The sequence below is a fragment of the Electrona antarctica genome (genome assembly GCF_951216825.1).
Source record: "Electrona antarctica genome assembly, chromosome: 12".
In the NCBI taxonomy this organism is placed as follows: Eukaryota; Metazoa; Chordata; class Actinopteri; order Myctophiformes; family Myctophidae; genus Electrona; species Electrona antarctica.
The window spans coordinates 31096010-31117137 of record NC_136793.1 but is presented as its reverse complement, the minus strand read 5'-3'; the positions used below and the strand labels follow the sequence as shown (position 1 = coordinate 31117137).

The window sequence follows — 21128 nt, the reverse complement described above, 5'->3', positions numbered from 1 at the left end:
CACACACTAGTTTAGGTTGTTGTTCCGTGTTCCGGACGGTTTAAGACCCGCCCTTCTGCATCCGATACTAAACACATACGTACCGACGAGTGTGCATCGTTTCCGTATCCTCTCTAGAGTCTAGATCTAGAGCGGATCAGCAGTCTGCAAAGCAACTCCACCCCAACCCAGTCTACCATTATAAATAAACACTCAAACCCACAGTTCCACCAAGGCTCGTGAAAATAGTAATAATATTACTTTTCGAAAAAAGTAAATGTAATATTATTACTTAAAATGTGAAAGTAACTAGTTAAGTTACATATTACTGGAAAAAAGTAATAATATTACTGAAAGTAATATATTACTTAAGTTACTTGACAACAATCACACGAAAAGATGAAATTACCTACCTAGGTTCCATCCTGGAGGGAGGCTAATCTTTCCGGTGATAAAATGGCCACCAACGTAATCAAAATAGTCAATCAAAGAACACTGGTCAACAAAAACACCTTGAAGACCTTAACAGGAGCCCTCGTACAAGGTTTCTTCGACTATGCATGCACCTCTTGGTACCACAGCACCTCAAAGGCCCTTAAAACAAGGCTCCAGACCTCCCAAAACAAACTGGTCAGGCTCCTACTTGGCCTCACCCCCCGAACCCACCTCACCCCTGCCCACTTTGACAGGCTGGAATGGCTTAGGGTCGACGACAGAGTACAGCATCTTGCAATGGGTCTGGTCCACAAGATTCGATACACCACCAAGATACCCATGCACCTGTCTGTCTAAATACTTCCTTAATGTTAACAAAGTCCACACCCACAACACCAGAGGGAGTGCAACAAACCGTACAACCCAGATTCGGCACAAACAAGGGACTAAATTATTTTCGCTCCTATGCCACCAAAATGTGGAACGCCCTACCAACAGTCATTAAGACATGCGAATCCCTTGACTCCTTCAAAACCGCTCCCACCCCTTTTTCCCCTCACTGTATATGTTTCTTTTCCCTTTTTACCTCCTTTATGATGAATTCCTGTTCTGTTCTTTAGCTATATAGAAGTGTCTATTTGTAAGTCTCTAAATGTTTTGATGAATTGAACAAGGACCCTCTTCTAAACAAGTGTAATGCTTTATTGGGTCGTCCACTCACAGTTAACAGTCTTTGTATTGTCTTATTGAGTTGTGCTTGAAATGTACTGTAATTCTGCAAACTGTTAATAAATATTTCAATCAATCAATCAATCAATCAATCAATCAATATACATTATTTGGTTATAACTTATGCCAGATAGTAAAATGGCCGCCATGGTCACTAGGGGGCGTTTTTGTGATGGCTTCATATTTGAAAATGTTCAGGGCACCAAACTGTACAAGTGTACCAAGTTTCATGCTTTTATGAAAAAGTGATAGGCCTACATTTTACACAACAGTTTATGATATTTTACATGATACCATTGTAATCCTTGACCATCAAAACATAGGTGTAGACATCACCTTTTCTGTATTAGGCCTACCATGTTTAGTTCAGGAGTTATAATGCAAAATAATTATTTGGTAATGGCGGAAAGAAAAATGGCCTCCATGGCCACCAGGGGGCGTTTTTGCGATGGCTCCATATCTGAAAATGTTCAGGGGACCAAACTGTACAAGTGTACCAAATGTCATGCTTTTATGAAAAAGTGAACGATTCACCTAAAATCTCGTCTCAATCTACTGGACTATAGACCTTGATATGAAAAGGGTTGAAATTGAAAACCACTGGATTAGAGGTGTGTCCGTTCACGTCACCGTGCGTATGACGCAACCAGCCATGGAGGGCTGGTCTATAAAACCAGTCGGCTCGTTTCCAGCTGCTGGCTCTCCTCTCTGCGTGTTTCTGTAACGTGGTGTTCTTTTCCTGTCTTGTCCATGGTAATAATCGGAATGGCAACGCTCAGGGCTCTTCAGAAAATATGCCAACATTCCCAACTTCAAGTATGTAGACTGCATGTGTCTGCATCCAGGTAAGCGTCTCTAACAACTTATTATAACAGTATAAACTGATCGTTGATAAATCTTAATTGGTACTCGAGCCGAGCTTCGCACAACCACAACCAGACCTTAATTGCTACAGTCTTTAATAATATTTTTTTCTAAACATCATATCTGCTCGTTTCCTCGGCTGAAATGTGTCGGGTTCATTTTTTAACGATATACAGTCACAGTGCATTATATCAATATTATTATCATAGTTTGTTTCACGCCCCTAGCGGTTTGCCGGTAACATTGCGAATGGTTGGCTGATGAAATCGCTGACAGTGCTTGCATTCAGTGGGTTCTGGTGTGGTGGGAAGGGCACCTCCTAGACCGAACCCTTCCTCAGTCCTCACTGCTGGTCTATATTGATCATAGGCTGCTGCTGCAGAGTGAACACTCTATATTGCCATTGTTTTTAAGTCTTGGGCTGGAACAATTCTCAATACAGGAATTGGAAAAATACGAAACTGAAATGAAATGTAGTTGTATTTCTGAGGTTACCGCATTTGCAGTTCAGAAAGCAAAACGCACACAGCCATCTGCACAGCATCCCGTGCCGTTATTATTCAAGAAAGACTCATTGACTGCAGCGTGTTTCTCATGATTGAGAACAAACTAATGAGTTAATGCTCCGCACATCGCCAAGGAACACAAACCTCGTGTGTTGTGTACCGTGCAAAGGGTGACTATCACGAGAAATTGTAAATAAAAAACAAATGTATAATGCTACTTAGGCCTACATAATATGATGATCATCAGGTGTGTGTAACTTCTTCTTCATAGTATCACATTATCCTCACAATATCATTAGGCACTACAACCTTTGCCCAATGAACACTTTGTGTAGATGTAAGATGTATGCAGGCTACATAATGTAGCCTAAAAGGTAAAAACAATATTGCAGCAATATGGTACATACATGTTATAAAACATGAATACCCACAATGTTATTATATAAGAGTATGGGTATGTTCCATTCAGGTGTTGCTTTCTATCAACTCCTGTGCAGTTCATTTGGAACACAAACACTAAAGGGACAGAATGTATTACTTTCAGCTGCATTACCACCATCTAACTATGAGTCAAAATGTCCCCTGTGGAAAGCATGTATTTTAGACTAGTTGCCAATTCCCCCTGCCCACTGCCGGCCTGGGGTGGGTGTAGATTACCCCTCGCAGGTCTCTGATACATATGGGTCACCAGCCACATAAGAAGTTTCTGGTGACAGATGGTTCACACGTTCTTCCCCCTTTCTCCTCCTCCCTGCTGAGCAGGCACAGTCAGGCACCCTGACAAACCAGTAGCACTTTTGGATGAAATAAATGTAAACTACACAATCCGGCTTTATTCGACTTTTATTGGTTGGAGCGCCAGGCCATGCCGGGGGCACTGCAGTTTAACCTGAGCCAGAGCCAGTGGTGGGCACTCCTCCAGACAGACACCCTGTCCCTGTCATTGTGTTCATGGTTTGCTGCCTAATGGATCATTCCCTATTAATTAAGCAGGCAGAGATTTCCTGACAAATCAACAGCTTCAACAATTTCTCTGAAACCTTGTAGATGTAGACGGGCCCCTACTACTGGACATACTTTGTCAGTGGATGGAATGATTTTTATAGCCTTGCCCTTTTGTTTTAAATGTTCCTTATGTTTTAAATGTTCCTGTTTTATTAGATGTTTTTAATGGGGTGTTGTTTCTTCTGCTTTTATTTTCTGTAGCACTTTGAGATTCCTTGGAATGTAAAGTGCGTTATAAATAAAATCCATTATTATTATTATTATTATTATTTTCTATGGAGTTTAATTACTCATGGAAGAACGAAGGGATGGTTACATCACTCTTGATGGCTCATTACTCTTCAGTTATTACTCTTCTCTGTGCATGCTATTACATAAGTACTGTCCATTTCAAGGCTTTGAAAGTAACCAGTGCCGTATCGCGTTGCTTAGTCTACACATAACTGTCCTGGCCCCGGACGGAAAACATGGTGAGCCAAAAGGTTCATTGAATGACAGTGATGATAGCGGTGTTGCTTACATGTCACTATATTTAGTCATCTTATTCATGACTAACCAGGAATAGCTCTCCAGGAGCCACAGGCACTGGGAAGATGGGTGCCCAACTGCCCATGGCCTAGGGGTGGTGGGTGGGCATACCACCCTTGATTGGCCAGCACAACTCATCCCTAGTTTTTGCTTTATTTGTTTGCCATCATCATAAAAGATGATGTATTAATCCATCAATGGCAGTAGAACCAGTGTGGACAGGAGCACACAATATAATATAACCTACTATTAACACAACTAGTTCATTTGCAAAGTCAACCTGTGTTGTCAACAAGAGGTTTTGCCTGATGTACAATGGCAAAGACCAAACAAAGATGGCCATGATAGCCCAGGCGGTGGCGTAACCGTCTGGGCACCCGACTGGTAATCCAGTCGCAGTGTGCCGCGGGTTCGACTCCCGAGCCCGACACGGCCTTTACTGCATGTCTTCCCCCATCTCTCTCCTGTTTCCTGTCAGCCTACTGTCTGTCCCTTCAAAAACCAATAAAAGGCGTGAGCCGCAAAAAGAAAAATCTAAAAAAAAAAAAAAAGATGGCCATGATAATCAAAAAGCTACCTATAGAAATGAGCAAACACCTACAACCCAAAGTTCGTTCACAAATTTGTATTCCCATGTACCATCACACTGAAGATAAGATGTCTAGGAAACTGTTAATTGTGAGAATTGTTAAATAATGCTCTTCAGTAGCTGAATATTTAAGATTAATGTTGTTCTGCAGCACGGTTGTATGTATTATTGATTTAGTATCAAAGTAAATTTATCAATCAGACCTTTTTCTATTCTCAGGCAGGGGGCAGTGGTCATTTCAGGAAGGACACTAGCACGTCAGATCCGAGAGGAGGCCCGGGCTGATGTGGCGCAATGGGTCGCTTCTGGCCACAGGAGACCCCATCTTAGTGTGGTTCTAGTTGGAGACAACCCTGCCAGCCATTCTTATGTCCTGAATAAGACCCGTGCTGCTTCTGATGTTGGTAAGAAAATAAAAATAACGCGCATGGGGCACATGCAAGCCAACTTGTTCTTTAGTTGAATTCTATTCTCCCTTACCTCTATCATAGGAATCAGCAGTGAGACCATCCTAAAACCTTCAGACATCAGTGAAGAGGAACTTTTGGATCTGATCGATAAACTCAACACAGACCACCATGTGGATGGCCTACTGATCCAGTTACCTCTGCCAGGTAAGAACACAGACCACCATGTGGATGGCCTACTGATCCAGTTACCTCTGCCAGGTAAGACCACCATGTGGATGGCCTACTGATCCAGTTACCTCTGCCAGGTAAGAACACAGACCACCATGTGGATGGCCTACTGATCCAGTTACCTCTGCCAGGTAAGACCACCATGTGGATGGCCTACTGATCCAGTTACCTCTGCCAGGTAAGAACACAGACCACCATGTGGATGGCCTACTGATCCAGTTACCTCTGCCAGGTAAGAACACAGACCACCATGTGGATGGCCTACTGATCCAGTTACCTCTGCCAGGTAAGACCACCATGTGGATGGCCTACTGATCCAGTTACCTCTGCCAGGTAAGACCACCATGTGGATGGCCTACTGATCCAGTTACCTCTGCCAGGTAAGACCACCATGTGGATGGCCTACTGATCCAGTTACCTCTGCCAGGTAAGACCACAGACCACCATGTGGATGGCCTACTGATCCAGTTACCTCTGCCAGGTAAGACCACCATGTGGATGGCCTACTGATCCAGTTACCTCTGCCAGGTAAGACCACCATGTGGATGGCCTACTGATCCAGTTACCTCTGCCAGGTAAGATAAACTCAACACAGACCACCATGTGGATGGCCTACTGATCCAGTTACCTCTGCCAGGTAAGTGGTACGAGCCAAGTGGATGGGGAATGCAGGCGTGTTGCTGTGACATTACATACAAAATAGCATTATGTTTCAATAATCCTTGACAACCTCACTATATATAGTCATACACAGTTTAGCTTACATTATTTTTTGTTTTTGTCATTTTACCAGTTCTGGTGACTATTACAACCGGTAACAAACATGCATGCATGTATGTACAGTATGTGCTTGGTTGTCTCATATTAACTGAAATCATTATTTCCTCCTGACTGTTTTGTTTCCTCACAGAGCACATTGACGAGCGTCAAGTCTGTAATGCCGTTTCTCCTAGCAAGGATGTGGATGGATTCCATGTGGTGAATGTTGGCCGAATGTGCCTGGATCAGTCCACCATGCTGCCTGCCACTCCCTGGGGAGTCTGGGAAATTATTAAACGTACAGGTATTTGTTGATATTATTATTGTGTTATTTTTATGGTATGTTGATTAATTGAATACATGGGACCACAATGAAAATGAGTTGCCAGGACTTTTGTTATTGAATGTTATACAGAAACCAGCAGCATTGTCCATCAATTATTCTTGTTTTTTTAAAGGTATTCCTACAATTGGGAAGAATGTTGTGGTGGCAGGGCGCTCTAAGAATGTTGGCATGCCTATTGCCATGTTGCTACATACAGATGGACGCCATGAGAGACCTGGGGGTAGGTCAAGTTTGACCTGATACTTAAAGGTGAGAGAGGCAGAAAGTGCTGGTCACATCTATGCTCAACACAAGTTCTGTTGTTGCAGGTGATGCCACAGTCACCATTTCTCACCGTTACACACCAAAGGAGCAGCTCCGCCAGCACACACAAATTGCAGATATCATTGTTGCTGCTGCAGGTAGGACTTTTGTTTTGTTTTCTGTCCAGGTTTAATTTAATTTAAATCTTTCATTGTTCAAATGTGTTTGCTCTTGGATCTCCTAACTGTGTATTCTGCATTGTCAGGAATACCAAACCTTATTACTGCAGACATGATCAAGGAGGGAGCAGCAGTAATTGATGTTGGAATAAATAGGGTGCAAGATCCACTCACTGGCAAATTCAAGCTAGTTGGAGATGTGGATTTTGAAGGTAGACCATATTTATATTTATTTATTTTTTACTTCAGTCATTTTCAGTTATATTGTACCCTCACATTTCACCTTATGATAATTTAGTTTTTCTCTGCCCACCTTCAGGTGTCAGGCAAAAGGCTGGCTTCATTACCCCAGTTCCTGGCGGTGTGGGGCCCATGACTGTGGCAATGCTAATGAAGAACACTATCAAAGCTGCTAAGAACATTCTGCTGTTTCCCCCTGAGAGGATCCGCATGGCAGCAGCCTCATAATGAGCCATGTTGAATTCCTGCAGCAGTGACACATTCCACCCCTATATTCCCTTACCTCATCTTTTTTTTTTTTTACGGAGATAAACCTGGCAAGCTCTCTTGCACACTGATACAGACTGATAGCTTTTAGAGGTTGCGTCCTGTGGTGCTGATGCCTTTCCAGTATCCTAACGCAGCCAGCCATGTCTGACTGTTACATTATACTCCTGCTGTTACACATTAATTTAACAGTTCTCAGTTTGCTATGCATTCTAATCGGACAGCTTTTGTTTTCGCCATGTCAAAATATGTATTTTTTTCATGGAATCTTTAAACCTGAATAGAATAGGTGTTGTGTATTTTAAAGTTTGTAAGAAGAAATGTATGCAGTGCATGGAGGATAGTTACTTCTATTGTGCCCTTTTATTTAACATACAGGTGGATTAAGACTATAATTTCACCAGGAAAGGTATATTTATTAATATGAGCTTTAAATAAATAAATCACAAATGCCTTTGTAAATATCCTTTGAAAGAAATATTGCAAATTGTCTTGTTTCACATATTTTCCTTTGTGCTTGGTCAGTGACTTTGTTTACAGTTGACATTTAACTTAAAAATATTCCCCTTTGGCCTTAGACATTAGTCCACTTGCCAGAATGTGAGCCCGGACATTTTGAGTACCCTGAAGTTTTATGTTGAGTATGGGTCCCCAGCATTTAGAAACTGCCAGATGTTAACTTGCATATGTTGGGCAATTTTCACAATTAGCATAATAAGATGGAGTACCACTGACAACCTATCCAAGGCAAATATTTAAAATTTCCATTATGCTTTAAGTAGCATGTGATGTGTCAAACTAGGGGTTATTCATGGCACTTAGGCACTATGTGCTGACCTCATCACATTTGTGATGACGGCTACGGTCGTTTTTTGCCGAAGGAGGGTTTTTCATGCAAAACTAATGCTTGCAGGATTCAGAAGCATGAAAACCCCCTAGGTTGACACGTACTGTACAATGCCACTTAAAGCATAATGGAATTTTGCCTTTTATAGTATGTCAATGGTACCCCATCTTATTATGGAAATTGCCCAACATATGCAAGTTAGCTCCGGCAGTTTCTAAATGCTGGGGACCCATACTCAACATTTCTAACATAAAACTTTAGGGTAGGCCTACTCAAAATGTCCGGGTTCACAATGGGGCTCTATGGCCTGGCAAGTAGACTACATAGCAGGTAGTACATAGGTACTACCCTAGCTTTGCCTTGTCATTGACATTATGTGTTACTGCCCTGTGAAACTCCAAATTCCAAGGGAGAAAATAACTTGGGGACATGCCATATGATATCTATTCTGCATAAGTGAATGCTGAAGGGAGAAAATGCATTTCACTAAGAGCAAATATGTCTTTGCAAATACAATTACATTTATATACACACATGTGTGTGTTTAAGGTAGGCTATATATAGCAGTGTGTTGAGAGGGTTGGGACAAGTTTGTCCCTTTTTTGCTTCTACATTATTTTTGAGTGGTGCAACCACTACAAGGAACAGCAATGTCTGTGTTAACCTATGTTTGTGTGTGACTCATGAGTACCAGTAGGGGCGCTGGTGATCCAGAAACAGAGAGAGAGAGATAGTGCCGCACTGTTGCCTGCTAATATGAGAGGGGGGGGGGGGGGGGGGGTTGCACCACTCACAGTTCACACGGGTGTGATCTTTTCTTTTAAATCCAAAAATAAAGTTTTGGGGGATAAAAAGTTAGGGAAACACTCATACAGTAGGCTATGGGCCTTTATTCTTGGATCAAGACTAAAAGATTTACTTTTGCTTTAAAGTCTCACTATACTTTTTGAATGAATAAAATGTAATCTTGTCCATCTGTATGGTAGAGGATGTTACTGTTAATGCAATATAACTTATACACTTGGGGTGGTTGTATTTAATCTCTCTGCTTTTGATGTTTTTAGAGGATCTGACAAGAATTTTGACCTGATGGTCAAGATTAAATTTATCACAGAGCAAGCAGACAGGCCTTTAAGTCTGGCTGTGTATGTCATCAAAGTCTGGCTGTGTATGTCATCTTTGCTTAATGGTAAAAATGTCAGCAGCACTTAAGGTTCAAATTCATTTATTCTGTTTTTATTGCGTTTTTCTTGGTCCTTACGGTTTTGCTTTTTCTTTCTATCCTCTAGTTTTTTTATTTGCATATGCTCATATGTCTATATGTATATGTAATTTGTGAGTTGATTAGTGTTGATTAGTGTGGATACGGTGGTTTGATGCATACGGTATGTCCCTTTAATCCACCTGACACTGAAACATATCATCATTACGTCACCATCTTAAATTATACCCTGTCATTGGTCCATATCTTCATCACGTCATGGGACATACGCTTCATAGCATGACGGAAAACATACCTGCACGGTCTGCTTCCGTATGTCCCGTGCCAGCATATGACGTAATGATTACTTATGCCAGTTATGGCAGTGGTGTCTAGGGGTGTATAGGGGTGTATAGGGGCATGACCTTTAGTCCACCCGACACTGACACATGTCATCGTTACGTCACCATCGATAACCAATTATACCCTGGCATTGGTACATATCTTCATCACGTCATATGTTCATATGTCTATGTATATGTAATTTCTGAGTTCATTAGTGGTACTGTGGTTACATGGGTGGTTTGATGTGTATGTCCCTTTAATCCACCCGACACTGAAACATATCATCATTACGTCACCATCGTAAACCAATTATACCCTGGCATTGGTACATATCTTCATCACGTCATGGGACATACGCTTCGTAGCATGATGGAAAACATACCTGCACGCAGTGCACGGTCTGCTTCCGTATGTCCCGTGCCAGCATATGACGTCATATCATATGCTGCTAAGGGACATACGCATCGTAGCACCTGACTAATAACATTACTTGCACGCTCTGCTTGCGCAAGTAATAAAGACCAAGAGGAGATGAAGAGTGCACAGCAGGCCCAGGCGGTGGCGTAACCGTCTGGGCACCCGACTGGTAATCCAGTCGCAGTGTGCCGTACTCTTTAAAAGAGTGCACAGCAGGAGCTTAAGCACTGTATGAAGGAAGCCAATGACACCTACAGGAGAAAGGTGAAGAAGGAGCTGAGGGAGAACAACATGAGGGAAGTGTGGAAAGGCATGGCCATCACAGGCCTCAAACAGGGGAACGTCCCGCCCCCTCCCCCCCGACTTATCACAGCAGACCAGGTCAGGGGAGAGCTGCGGAGGATCTGTCCCAGGAAAGCGGCTGGCCCCGACAAGGTGTCCAAGGTTACTGAAGGCCTGCGCCACTGAGCTTGGGGACCCCCTCCAGCATATCTTCAACCAGAGCCTAAGTCTGGGGAAGGTTCCCACACTATGGAAAACCTCTTGTGTCGTTCCGGTACCTAAGAAGGGGCGTCATGGTGAACTAAACGACTTCAGACCGGTAGCGCTGACCTCTCACCTCATGAAGACACTGGAAAGGCTAATTCTCCACTTCATCAGACCCCAGGTGCAACATGCCCAGGACCCCCTGCAATTTGCATATCGGGAAGGTGGAGGACGCTTCTTCTACCTAACCCATCGGGCCTTCACATACCTGGACAAGAAAAGTGGTGCTGTGAGGATATTAGTCTTTGATTTCTCAAGCGCCTTTAATACCATACAGCCCCCCCTACTAAAAGACCAGCATGCATGTTGACCCACACCTCATGTCCTGGATAATGATAATGAACTACCTCACTGACAGACCACAATATGTTAGGTTGAGGGACTGTATGTCTGACACTGTGACCTGCAGCACAGGAGTATCCCAAGGGACTGTGCTGGCTCCCTTCTCTTCACCCTCTACACGGCAGAGTTCAGGCACTGCTCGGAGATGTGCCACCTGCAGAAATTCTCTGACACCGCCATCGTCGGGTGTATCAAGGGGGGGAGTACAGGAAATTGATTGAGGACTTTGTGGACTGTAGTCAGCTGAAGCAGCTTCAGCTCAATGTCTCCAAAACAAATAAGATGCCTCATAGGAGGACTGTGCTGTGGGCAGTTCAGAAACCCGTCCACCAGTGACATCGATGGGGAATCCAAGCTAATAGAAACAGGCTTTCTATTCCTGAAAAGTTGCAATGCGAAAATGGAAGCCATCATTCTCACGATAAGTGGACAGTTTCTGAACTGCCCACAGCCCTCCTAAGAGACATAGACCAATTGAGTAGGAAAGAAATGTGCTATTTTATCATGAACATTGGGGACAAATTATGAAAATATGTTGAAAAGTGGTGAAGTGGTGCTTTAAGTTTAAGCAAATGTCAGACTTGATGAAATACATATGATAGTCTTGATTCAAGGCTATATTTAAAATGGTGTGTGTGTGTGTGTGTGTGTGTGTGTGTGTGTGTGTTTTTTGATTGGCTGATTGAAGTATTTATTAACAGTTTGCAGAATGGGTACATTTCACCTGAAAAGCACAACTGAATACAAAGACTGTTACTGTGGACGACACACTGATAAACAACAGGGTCCACCCTTTTCAATTCATCAGAACAATTAGAGACGTACAAATATACACTTCACCAAAAAAATCACACCTATGTGAAGTGAGGGGCGCTAATATATTAAAGTCTAACTCATGTTGATTAGGTGACATAATGGTGATGTAAAACAAACGGTGCCAACACAAACATTAAACGCCATTAACAATAGAGACAATGTGACGTAAATGACACATGACGTAAATGTTCCCTTCATTTACAAAACAAACATTGAACTAAAGACAAACATTAAACCTGTGTATAGGAGCCCCTCAAAAACAGGAAATCATCTAAGAAGGTAAAAAGGGAAAATAAACATATAGGCCTAAAGTAAGGGGGTTGGTTCAGATTTTACAGGGGCCAGTTTCGAATTGCAGCCGTCCATATGTGCCATTTGAGACCGTTTTTGAAGGAGTCAAAGGATTCACAAGCATGTCTCAATGACTGTTGGTAGGGCGTTCCACATTTTGGTGGCATAGGAGCGAAATAGTCCCTTGTTTGTACCGAATCTGGGTTGCACATGGTTTGTTGAACTAATGAACTCCCTATGTTTCTTTTCCCTTTTTTTATGTTTCTTTTCCATTTTTACCTCCATTATGATGAATTCCTGTACTGTTCTTTGTCTATATAGAAGTGTCTATTTGTACGTCTCTAAATGTTTTGATGAATTGAACATGGTGGACCCTGTTGTAAACAAGTGTAATGCTTAATTGGGTCGTCCACTCACAGTTAACAGCCTTTGTATTGAGTTAGTGCTTGAAATGTACTGTAATTCTGCAAACTGTTAATACAATTTTCAATCAATCAATCAATCTGGTGTTGTGACTTGTGGTTGTGAATTTCGTTGACAACTCTAAGCCAAATCACCCCTGCGTTTAGCTCGGGTCCATAGCTCTAATGCTTGCAAGTTGCAACGCATTAGAGCTATGGACAGTCCAGAGCTATCTCTGAGAAATATGGGAGGGGATCCCATAAGAAAGCCTCGCCCCTCTCCAGGAACTAAGTGATCAATTATCAATTCATGCACACGGAACCATTTCTGAAAAGCACCCTTCCGTTTAAACCGGAAAAGGCTAACTCGGTAGTCATGTTTTACGAATTTTAATTATTTCTTTGACTGAGAAATGGACCGCACTAACCGCAGCGGATCACGCGACAAAATTTCGGAAAGATCCAGCAGACACGGAAGAGAGAAACACCAAAAGAAAAAAAGGAGAAGGTCATCATCATCATCGTCATCATCGTCGTCATCCTCCTCCAGTCGGAGCCCTAGTCCTAGGTCCTCCAAGAAAACTTCACATAAGAGTCAAGGTGGTGTATTGAATTTTGAACTGAGCTATTATACATTAACATAACGGTTTTCATCATACGTTAGGCATGGTATCAGCGGAGGAGCGGCTTAAAGAGCTCCCCTGTAGCACATTGTAAACAGTCGAAAAGATCCAACTGACTGCGTCTGTTGTGCAGATGTTAAAGCAAGAAGAAAGAGACGCAGAAGTTCCTCAACATCCTCGTCCAGTTCCTCCTCCTCATCTTCATCATCAAGTGATGAGAAGGCAAAGAGAAAGAAAAACAAGGGCAAGAAAAAGAAGTCCAAGAAGAAAAAGGCAAAGCTCAAGAAGCTGAGGAAAAAGGAGAAGAAAGAGAAGAAACTGAAAAAGCAGGAGAAGAGAGCAGAGGCTGCAAACACAGTAACCACCCCATCAGTAGAAAATACTCCGTCATTCTTAGAGATGTGGCAGAGTGATGAAGCCGCAGTCGAGCTTGGACCCGGTATGATTTATTTGATCACATAAACATAAAGCATAGGATTCTGTCAAAGGCCTGTTTAATTGTTGCTTTCTTTCAACTATTGGTAAGGTTTGAACTGCCAATTCATTTGTTTTGTCTTTTATGTTTTGCCTGTCTGTTTCGTTATAGTCATGACAGATGAACAAAAAGCCAAGCTCTCCACCAAGAGGCCCCTTACCAAGGAGGAGTACGAGGCCAGGCAGAGCATCATCCGCAGAGTTGTAGACCATGAAACGGGACGTACTAGGTATGTTAATCCTAATGTATATAGTATACTAACGTTGTACGTGTATACTGTTGGCTTTAGAACTAAACATGGGCATACCTGTAACCATTACTTTTAATCATTTCAGTAGTTCAGGGCTTTATTGTATCAACAATCCATTTTCAGGTTGGTGAGAGGTGAGGGAGAGATCATTGAGGAGATGATCAGTCGAGAGAAACACAAAGACATAAGCAAGGTAAGAAAACATTTGTAACATGAACTTCTTGAAAATAATAGAATTCTACCTTCCATCTAAAACGTTCTCTCTCCTCTTACAGCAAGCCACCAAGGGAGATGGAAATTCCTTCCAGAAGAAACTAGGAATAAATAGGTAGAAGACTAGGTTACTACATTTTTCCAGGACTGATACCTAAAGCTTGCTGTGATGACGGATGCATTCCACTTCAATAGACACAATCATTGCTTTGCGATGGAAGCACAGTATACCTACCACCTTGTTCCAAAAAACTGCTTCTGTCTCCAAAAGAACAGATAACGAAACCATTGATCCAAAAACATAACTTCTCTGGATATTTTGAATAACACTTAATTGTTGAGATGCCTGATTTTTAGCTTAAATTGTTCAAATTAGTCAATATAAATGCATATTGTATGTGCAGTTACAGTATCAACACATCTTTTTGGTTAACTGTTAACCTAATTATTTGAATGCCAGTTCAGAAAAACATGGTTCAATACTCTTTTTTTTTTGTTTAGTGTAATTTTTGTATTCATAGTTTTTTATATTTTGCTACATTAGAGCGACTGCAGTGACCACTTACTCCATCTCCTGTTTTAACATACATTTGTTGGGACTGATCTGAGAAACATTTGAGCATTATTAACATAACAGTCTCGTGGTTAATGATACTTCGCTGGCTTATCCCAGAATCTAGAAACGAATAAAAGGAAGTTCCATCATTGTTTGTCATATTTTTCTTTATACACTGTACATGAAAACACAAGAAAATTACATTATCCAAAAACTAAGATACACCCTGTACAATGAAAATATCTTTCACACTTTTACCAAGGTGTTATATACAACAAACAAGCAGGGCTTTGCACTTCACAGGGGAGTAGAGCATGAGTATCTCAAGCTGTTACAGATGGGTTTTGTGCAATTGGTATTTCCATTAATTTAAATGTTAATATTCCAAAGCCTTAGAAGAAAATATGGCCTTTTCCTACTGTACTTCCACACAGAAATCCTGCACGTATTCTACTTTCTATAGAAGGCCAACTCAGAATAGCAGCGGTCTTGGCCTATAGGGTAACAATGCTCAATATAAGGCAGAAAAGGGGAAATGTAAGGCCCCTGGTATCTTATCAGAAGCAGAAAGATTATCTGCCCAAAAATATCCAAACTCCAATGATGATTGTGCTGGGTCATCTATACATTCTCTGGAGATTAATATCCAGGTAATTCAGATCTTCGAAAGGGGACTGTACCTCAATTATCATTTAGAAGGGTAAATGTTTTACACATCTAAACATTCTCAAATACCTTTCAACCTTACAAAATAGAAAGGGCAATATTAACAAGTCTTGCTTCAAACCCAATATCAAAATGGTGGAGCTGCTCAGTGGCCAAGTCTGGTAGTATTGGTCAGCTCACAGGTTTGTGTGTCTGTCTGTCGGTCTGTGCAGGGCGCTGCTGAAAATGAGCACTTGTGCTCAGCTACTACCCTGGGTAAATAAAATAAAAACAAAATGCGGGAGCATTGTAACTTAAACAGCCTATATCTTACTTTATCCTGTGAGGTGCTGCCAAGGTATTCAATGAAAACAGTTTGAAATCTCTGAACTCACCTTGAGCAAATATGTTAAGAGGTAACGTAAAACACATCAGGATTTAATATGCATATTGACTTTCTACTTTTAGATTCGACAGTGTCACACATACAGTAATTGTATATCTCTCACCAATGTCTGGGCACTTACTGTCTGTATACATATTCACATGTATAGTATGTATGTACACCATGGCATCTTCAGCTACACCAAGTATGTGCCTGTTTCAGTGATTGTCAGTGCATTGTGACATTTTCTTAAAATGGACATTCTCTAAAGACTAACCCATCAGCACAGTATAGGGCTGCCCCCCTGATAGTCAAATTATCAATTAATTTGTTAGTTTGGCCTGAATTATTTATTTATTTCTAAATGAACTAAAAGATTAATTCTAACCAAGCCTATAGCCTGTGTGAAATCAACATTTGATTGTACAGTTCTCAACCCCACCAAACTGAAAAGGCTGGTCTTTTCATTACTTTGTGGCAAACACAATTTTACAGATTTGCAGACTAAATCAACAAATCGATTAGTTGATAAATTCATTTGACTATTAAGAGTAAGAATTTCTTTAGTCGAGGACAGCCTTAGCACAGTAATATTGCACAATTGGTCCATTGATTGCATCCACATCTTTACATGCCAAAAAAGAAAAAATATACATAAATTGAATGAACCAAGAATTGCCTTCTCTTTCAGAAAGAATCAATCAACAGCATGGATTAAATCAAACTCTATGTACCTACTTTTTAAGGATATTGTACATACATTTTGCAGATTATTTCCACTGACGGTTCTGCAAAGAGAGTGATCTTAACCTAAATAGTACTACCTATGTGCACATTCAATGCCTCATTTACAGCTTAAGAATAACAAGAGGCATTGCCCCACATTTTGAAAATATATCATAAGCACAATATATGACAAGATATCATTGATACAATTCAGGTTATTTGAAGGATCAAAGTGGTACAAATAAAATACTGTGCCAGGCAAAGAGTTTTGCTGCATATTGGCTGTTTGCGAAGAAAGTTATGAGAAAATAAACTCTTAAAATGAACCACAGCATAGCTAAATAACCTTAAAACATTTTGTTCACCAAATCTATATACTCTTTAACTTATATGTACCCTTTTAAATAACTAATAATAAACGTATATCCTGAAAGTGATGGTGGTTTTTCCCCAGAGTAAAGAAGACACTTGAAAGTTGCCTGCCCATGGGCATATACTACAATATAACATTATGTACAAAGCCATTAAGCCTAATGCATACTTCATCGTATGACCATTTCCTAGGAAGTTAAAAAAAAACAAAGAAAAAACAGTTTAAAATCAGTTCTAATTATTTATATACGAGAAAGTATAAATGAGGCTTTAGACATTCACTACAGTATACTTACACAATAAAGTCTTCAGAGCAGGACAGGTATTGACAAAAGGACATTTGATTCAGTTCTCCTTTAACATACTCAACATATTGTACATTTTTCACTTTGGCACATACAGCAAACCATACAGTTATAAGATTTAACCTAACAGCAAGTCACTGTAATTGTGTAATGTGTTGAATGTCATAACAAACAAACCAGGAATTCAACTATCTATATTTAAAGGGTAATTTTGTTTTCTCACATTTTGACTTGATTAGGATGGTTCTTCGGCCTGAGAGTAATCTAAGAAACATGTAGAACTGGAATGCATTGGTTCTCTGGTGATAGCCGTACAAATCTCAAAAGTTTAAAAATCTCAAAATTGTTGATAAGTTCACCTCAAATCAACATAATTAAAAATGCCTTGTTTCAAGGAAAATAAATGATTTTTAAAAGGCTCTTACCAGAAAATAAACCTTTCCAAGTTTACCTGCCTTCCATCAGGCAAAACATATCAAGTATCACAACAGTTCATTAATAGACAAGATTACCTGTATTTTTAGTTGTGTTTTGAGTTTGTAATTGTGTGTGTGTGTGTGTTTAAAGTGACCACATAAGTAAGAGTCACAATTCTGTCTGCAATAAAACTGTCACCTCATGAAACCTAACATGTGCTGTCTTTGGCCATTTTATATTAAAACTGTACATAACAGGGATACTTGTGTATAAAACCAGCTCCAAATTAAAATCCCATTCTAGGACCATGATTGAATGCAGGTTTTTACCTCTGAATCAGATAAATAAATACTAAGTATTATGCAACAAAAACAGTCTTGATATCTACGTAACCCTTATGTGTATTACTACATAATTTATATGCTTCTTGAAATGCATTTATGGTCTCGGCAAGCAGAGGCTAACCCCTGTCCATAGCTATTTCTGGTGGAGTATAGCATATTAATGGCATTGCTTGTACAAAGACTGGTTTGTAGCACCAAATATTCTCAACGCTGTATTTTCTTTTTTTTCCTCCCCTGCCAATGTCATTATCTACATCTGGTGCAATTGCGCAGCTTTTCCATCCTCTTTCTGTGCATTTTTTCTGTCCATCTGCTTTATTTCCTTGATCCCTCCCTCAGCTCGAAATCTCTTAGTCTCCCGCTCAATCATTAAGTCTTTCATTGAATCTGAACCTAACCTCATTTCGGGTTGAAAACTCCTGGTTCCAGCTTGGTGCTGCTACTTCGGCCCCAGCAGCTTGCTGTGATGCTCATGCTGCGCTGAGCAGATCCTTGGCTGTGAGTACGCTCAAGCCGCTCCCGTTCCAATCGCTCGCTGTCTGACTGGCTCTGTGTGCGCTCTGGCCTGTTATGGCTGCTGCCTGTGGGGGAGGTGGGAGCCGGCTGCGTCGAGATTGTGCGCAACAGGTGGTTACGCTTCCTCAGGAACTCGCTGTTGGCACCCAAGCCAAAGCTGCCCTTACGCAGCACCATACGAGCACTGCTGGACTTGGATGGCCGAGAGCGCTGGTTGTACTCCAGCTGGGACAAGTGGGCTGCGTAGCCCTCTGTGATGAACTGGGGAGAAGAACACGAGCTCATTCACATGATATATCAATTGTTACAGTACTAACGTTTAACACCAGACAAGCCAAACAGTGAATTAAATCACAGTGCTTTTGCACATTTATATCATCTTGCTTGAATGCCGAGTACTTGCACATTCCTACAAAGACTGACAAATGGGATCTGAAATTGTCATGAGTTTTTTCTTGATTTGTAAGCAATACCTGGCACTGATGTTGCATCTTCTTGGACGGTCTTCCAACAATATAGATTTGGGAGGGAGGAAGGCCAATGGAGGTGTAGACCGAGATGTCTTTGGTTGAACCATAGCCAGCAAAAATCTTCATGTGAGCCTGTCAGCAGTAAAATTATATCGTCATTTTAATTGTTACTTTGTACACTACAGTTAACTTTAGCCTAACGTTTAGCTCATGTGCATATATTTAAGCTATGGTATAAGCCACACAAATGTTTTTTTCGCACACACACACACACACACACACACACACACACACACACACACACACACACACACACACACACACACACACACACACACACACACACACACACACACACACACACACACACACACACACACACACACACACACACACACACACACACACACACACACACACACACACACACACACACACACACACACACTCCCTGTGGCTCCTACCTCGGTAAGGGTTTTGAGGAAGTTGGCCTTGTGTCTCAGAGGGTCATGGACCAGACCATCACAGAATGAGACGATTCCATGTGGAAAGTTATGCTGAGCCAGCCAAGCCACCACCCGCTGCTTCTGCATGTCTGGACGTCCCGTCACATAGATGATCAAATAACCCAAGTCCTGCCAGTGTCTGAAGTGAGAGAAAATAAGTGAAATGAGTTGTTGTTTATCTTTATAGGTATCTGAAATAGCTTTTACTTGACTTGAACTAGTTGATACATAAGGCAATAGAAACATAAACAACTGTTGGAGATTTGTTTGAATCTGTGAGGCCATGAAGTAAGGAGACTGCTATACCTGACAACATCCACAGCTCCAGCCCTCACTTTAGGGTCACTGCCCATGATGGACACACTGGCAGCAAAGGAGCCATCAATGCTAAATACCACAAATTCAGTTCCACGGGGAAGAACTGTCAAGTAGCTGTCTGCAAAAGTGTGGTCTCCCCTGAGATACAGCAGAAAGGTAGACAGAGTGAAACGTACCATTTTTTTAAACAAACACACAGACGTAAAGAGTGTTCAAGCAAAAAAAGAAAAATGAAATGAAAAATGGAGTTAGCTGGTTTCTGCCAGACAGCGACAACATACACTTACAGTATGTTTCCTTTACCTCTTTACTCGCGCACGCAGAGCGCGCAAGTAAGGTAGTTTATCCGGCGCTTTGATTCGTATGCCGTGGTACATATACTGATTTCGAGAGTGACATAATGAAGATATGTATCAATGCCGGGGTATAACTGACTCTGGAAAGCCGGTTATATCCCGTCATTGATACATATCTTCATTACGTCACACTCAAAATCAGTATATATACCACGGCATACGCATAAAACGACCCAAGTGTAAGTGACCACAATATACTACTTTTCAACGTACAACTTACATATACATACATACGCTACCTGTTAGCTAACCAATATTGAAACATATCGTAATTACGTCACCATTGACGGCCAGTTATAACCCGACTTTAGTATTTAATTCCAATGTTTTACAGAGAGGCGTACAGAAAACCTATGATAGTCATGGAGAGGTTTTACTGGCCAGGCACAAAACGCGCTATTGAAGAGTTTTGTAGAAGTTGCCCAGAACGCCAACTCACCGCCCCCGCGCAACGCATTGATTCAGCTCCCTATAATTGAAGTGCCATTTTCACGTATAGCGATGGACATAGTGGGGCCGCTGCCCAAGTCAGCGCGAGGGCACAAGTATATACTGGTGATTGTCGATTATGCGGGGTATAACTGGCTTTCAATGGTGACGTAATAAAGATAGGTTTTAGTGTCGGGTGGATTAAAGGTAATGTATTTATGTATACATGTATGTAATCTGAAACCTATCTTCATTATGTCACCATGGAAAGCGACAGTAATTGCTCGCTCTGCTTGCGCACTAGTAGAGTGTAGTTCTAGTTTTAGTTTGGAATTAATGCATTGGGTACTATTCTTTCCATTTTCCAGATGTGGCTTATGCTAAATGATATACTGTACATTAAAATGCTTTGATCACATAAGAGGAGTTAGATCATGCTAAACTCACCTGACCACCATTTTGATTGGGTAGACTCCAATGCCCAGGCGCTTGCTCTCTGGGATGATAAAGGATACACGACCACTACTGTTGGTCACCTCTGTATCAAAGTACACCCATTCTCCTGATGGAGGCTGGGTCATGATGTGAAGATCAACCTGCACAGGATTAGAAGACAAACTAAATATGAACACATACAGTATATTATCATCATCAGTGATATTGCTGACTAACACACACACACACACACACACACACACACACACACACA

The 21128-nt window shown here is 41.2% G+C and overlaps 3 protein-coding genes across 11 annotated transcripts in view; 2 read left to right on the top strand and 1 right to left on the bottom strand.

The window, feature by feature from the left end:
* Positions 1-1846: 1846 nt before the first annotated feature.
* On the top strand, positions 1847-7785 carry mthfd2 (methylenetetrahydrofolate dehydrogenase (NADP+ dependent) 2, methenyltetrahydrofolate cyclohydrolase). The gene is made up of 8 exons (XM_079516246.1): positions 1847-1988; positions 4855-5039; positions 5127-5249; positions 6184-6336; positions 6491-6598; positions 6687-6779; positions 6887-7012; positions 7120-7785. Exons 1-8 carry the CDS (start codon positions 1894-1896, stop codon positions 7266-7268), a joined length of 1032 nt encoding a protein of 343 aa, XP_079372372.1. The 5' UTR covers positions 1847-1893; the 3' UTR covers positions 7269-7785.
* A 5026-nt stretch (positions 7786-12811) lies between these two features.
* Positions 12812-14779, top strand: arl6ip4 (ADP-ribosylation factor-like 6 interacting protein 4). Its single transcript, XM_079516729.1, has 5 exons — positions 12812-13113; positions 13270-13575; positions 13723-13840; positions 13985-14054; positions 14137-14779. The coding sequence occupies exons 1-5, from the start codon at positions 12927-12929 to the stop codon at positions 14191-14193; spliced, it is 738 nt and encodes a 245-aa protein (XP_079372855.1). The 5' UTR covers positions 12812-12926; the 3' UTR covers positions 14194-14779.
* A 2207-nt stretch (positions 14780-16986) lies between these two features.
* Positions 16987-21128, bottom strand: part of LOC306934193 (membrane-associated phosphatidylinositol transfer protein 2-like) — a 64741-nt gene continuing 60599 nt past the window's right edge. For 8 of the 9 annotated variants that reach the window (XM_079516717.1, XM_079516716.1, XM_079516715.1 and 5 more), the window contains 5 exons: positions 20867-21015; positions 19623-19772; positions 19275-19455; positions 18814-18942; positions 16987-18601 (listed from right to left, as the gene is read on the bottom strand). In XM_079516717.1, coding sequence (XP_079372843.1) covers positions 18224-18601; positions 18814-18942; positions 19275-19455; positions 19623-19772; positions 20867-21015 — 987 coding nt within the window. In that variant the 3' untranslated portion in view covers positions 16987-18223. The remainder of the gene's footprint in view (positions 18602-18813; positions 18943-19274; positions 19456-19622; positions 19773-20866; positions 21016-21128) is intronic. The other variant, XM_079516720.1, reaches the window with a different exon arrangement.

Bases quoted from the DNA above. Each gene is read 5' to 3' on its own strand.
- mthfd2 (XM_079516246.1), top strand. From the start codon at position 1,894: ATGGTAATAATCGGAATGGCAACGCTCAGGGCTCTTCAGAAAATATGC. The intron at 6,599-6,686 runs GTAGGTCAAGTT...CTGTTGTTGCAG, and splicing joins ACGCCATGAGAGACCTGGGG to GTGATGCCACAGTCACCATT. The intron at 7,013-7,119 runs GTAGACCATATT...GCCCACCTTCAG, and splicing joins TGGAGATGTGGATTTTGAAG to GTGTCAGGCAAAAGGCTGGC.
- arl6ip4 (XM_079516729.1), top strand. From the start codon at position 12,927: ATGGACCGCACTAACCGCAGCGGATCACGCGACAAAATTTCGGAAAGA. The intron at 13,114-13,269 runs GTGGTGTATTGA...TCTGTTGTGCAG, and splicing joins AACTTCACATAAGAGTCAAG to ATGTTAAAGCAAGAAGAAAG. The intron at 13,841-13,984 runs GTATGTTAATCC...ATCCATTTTCAG, and splicing joins CATGAAACGGGACGTACTAG to GTTGGTGAGAGGTGAGGGAG.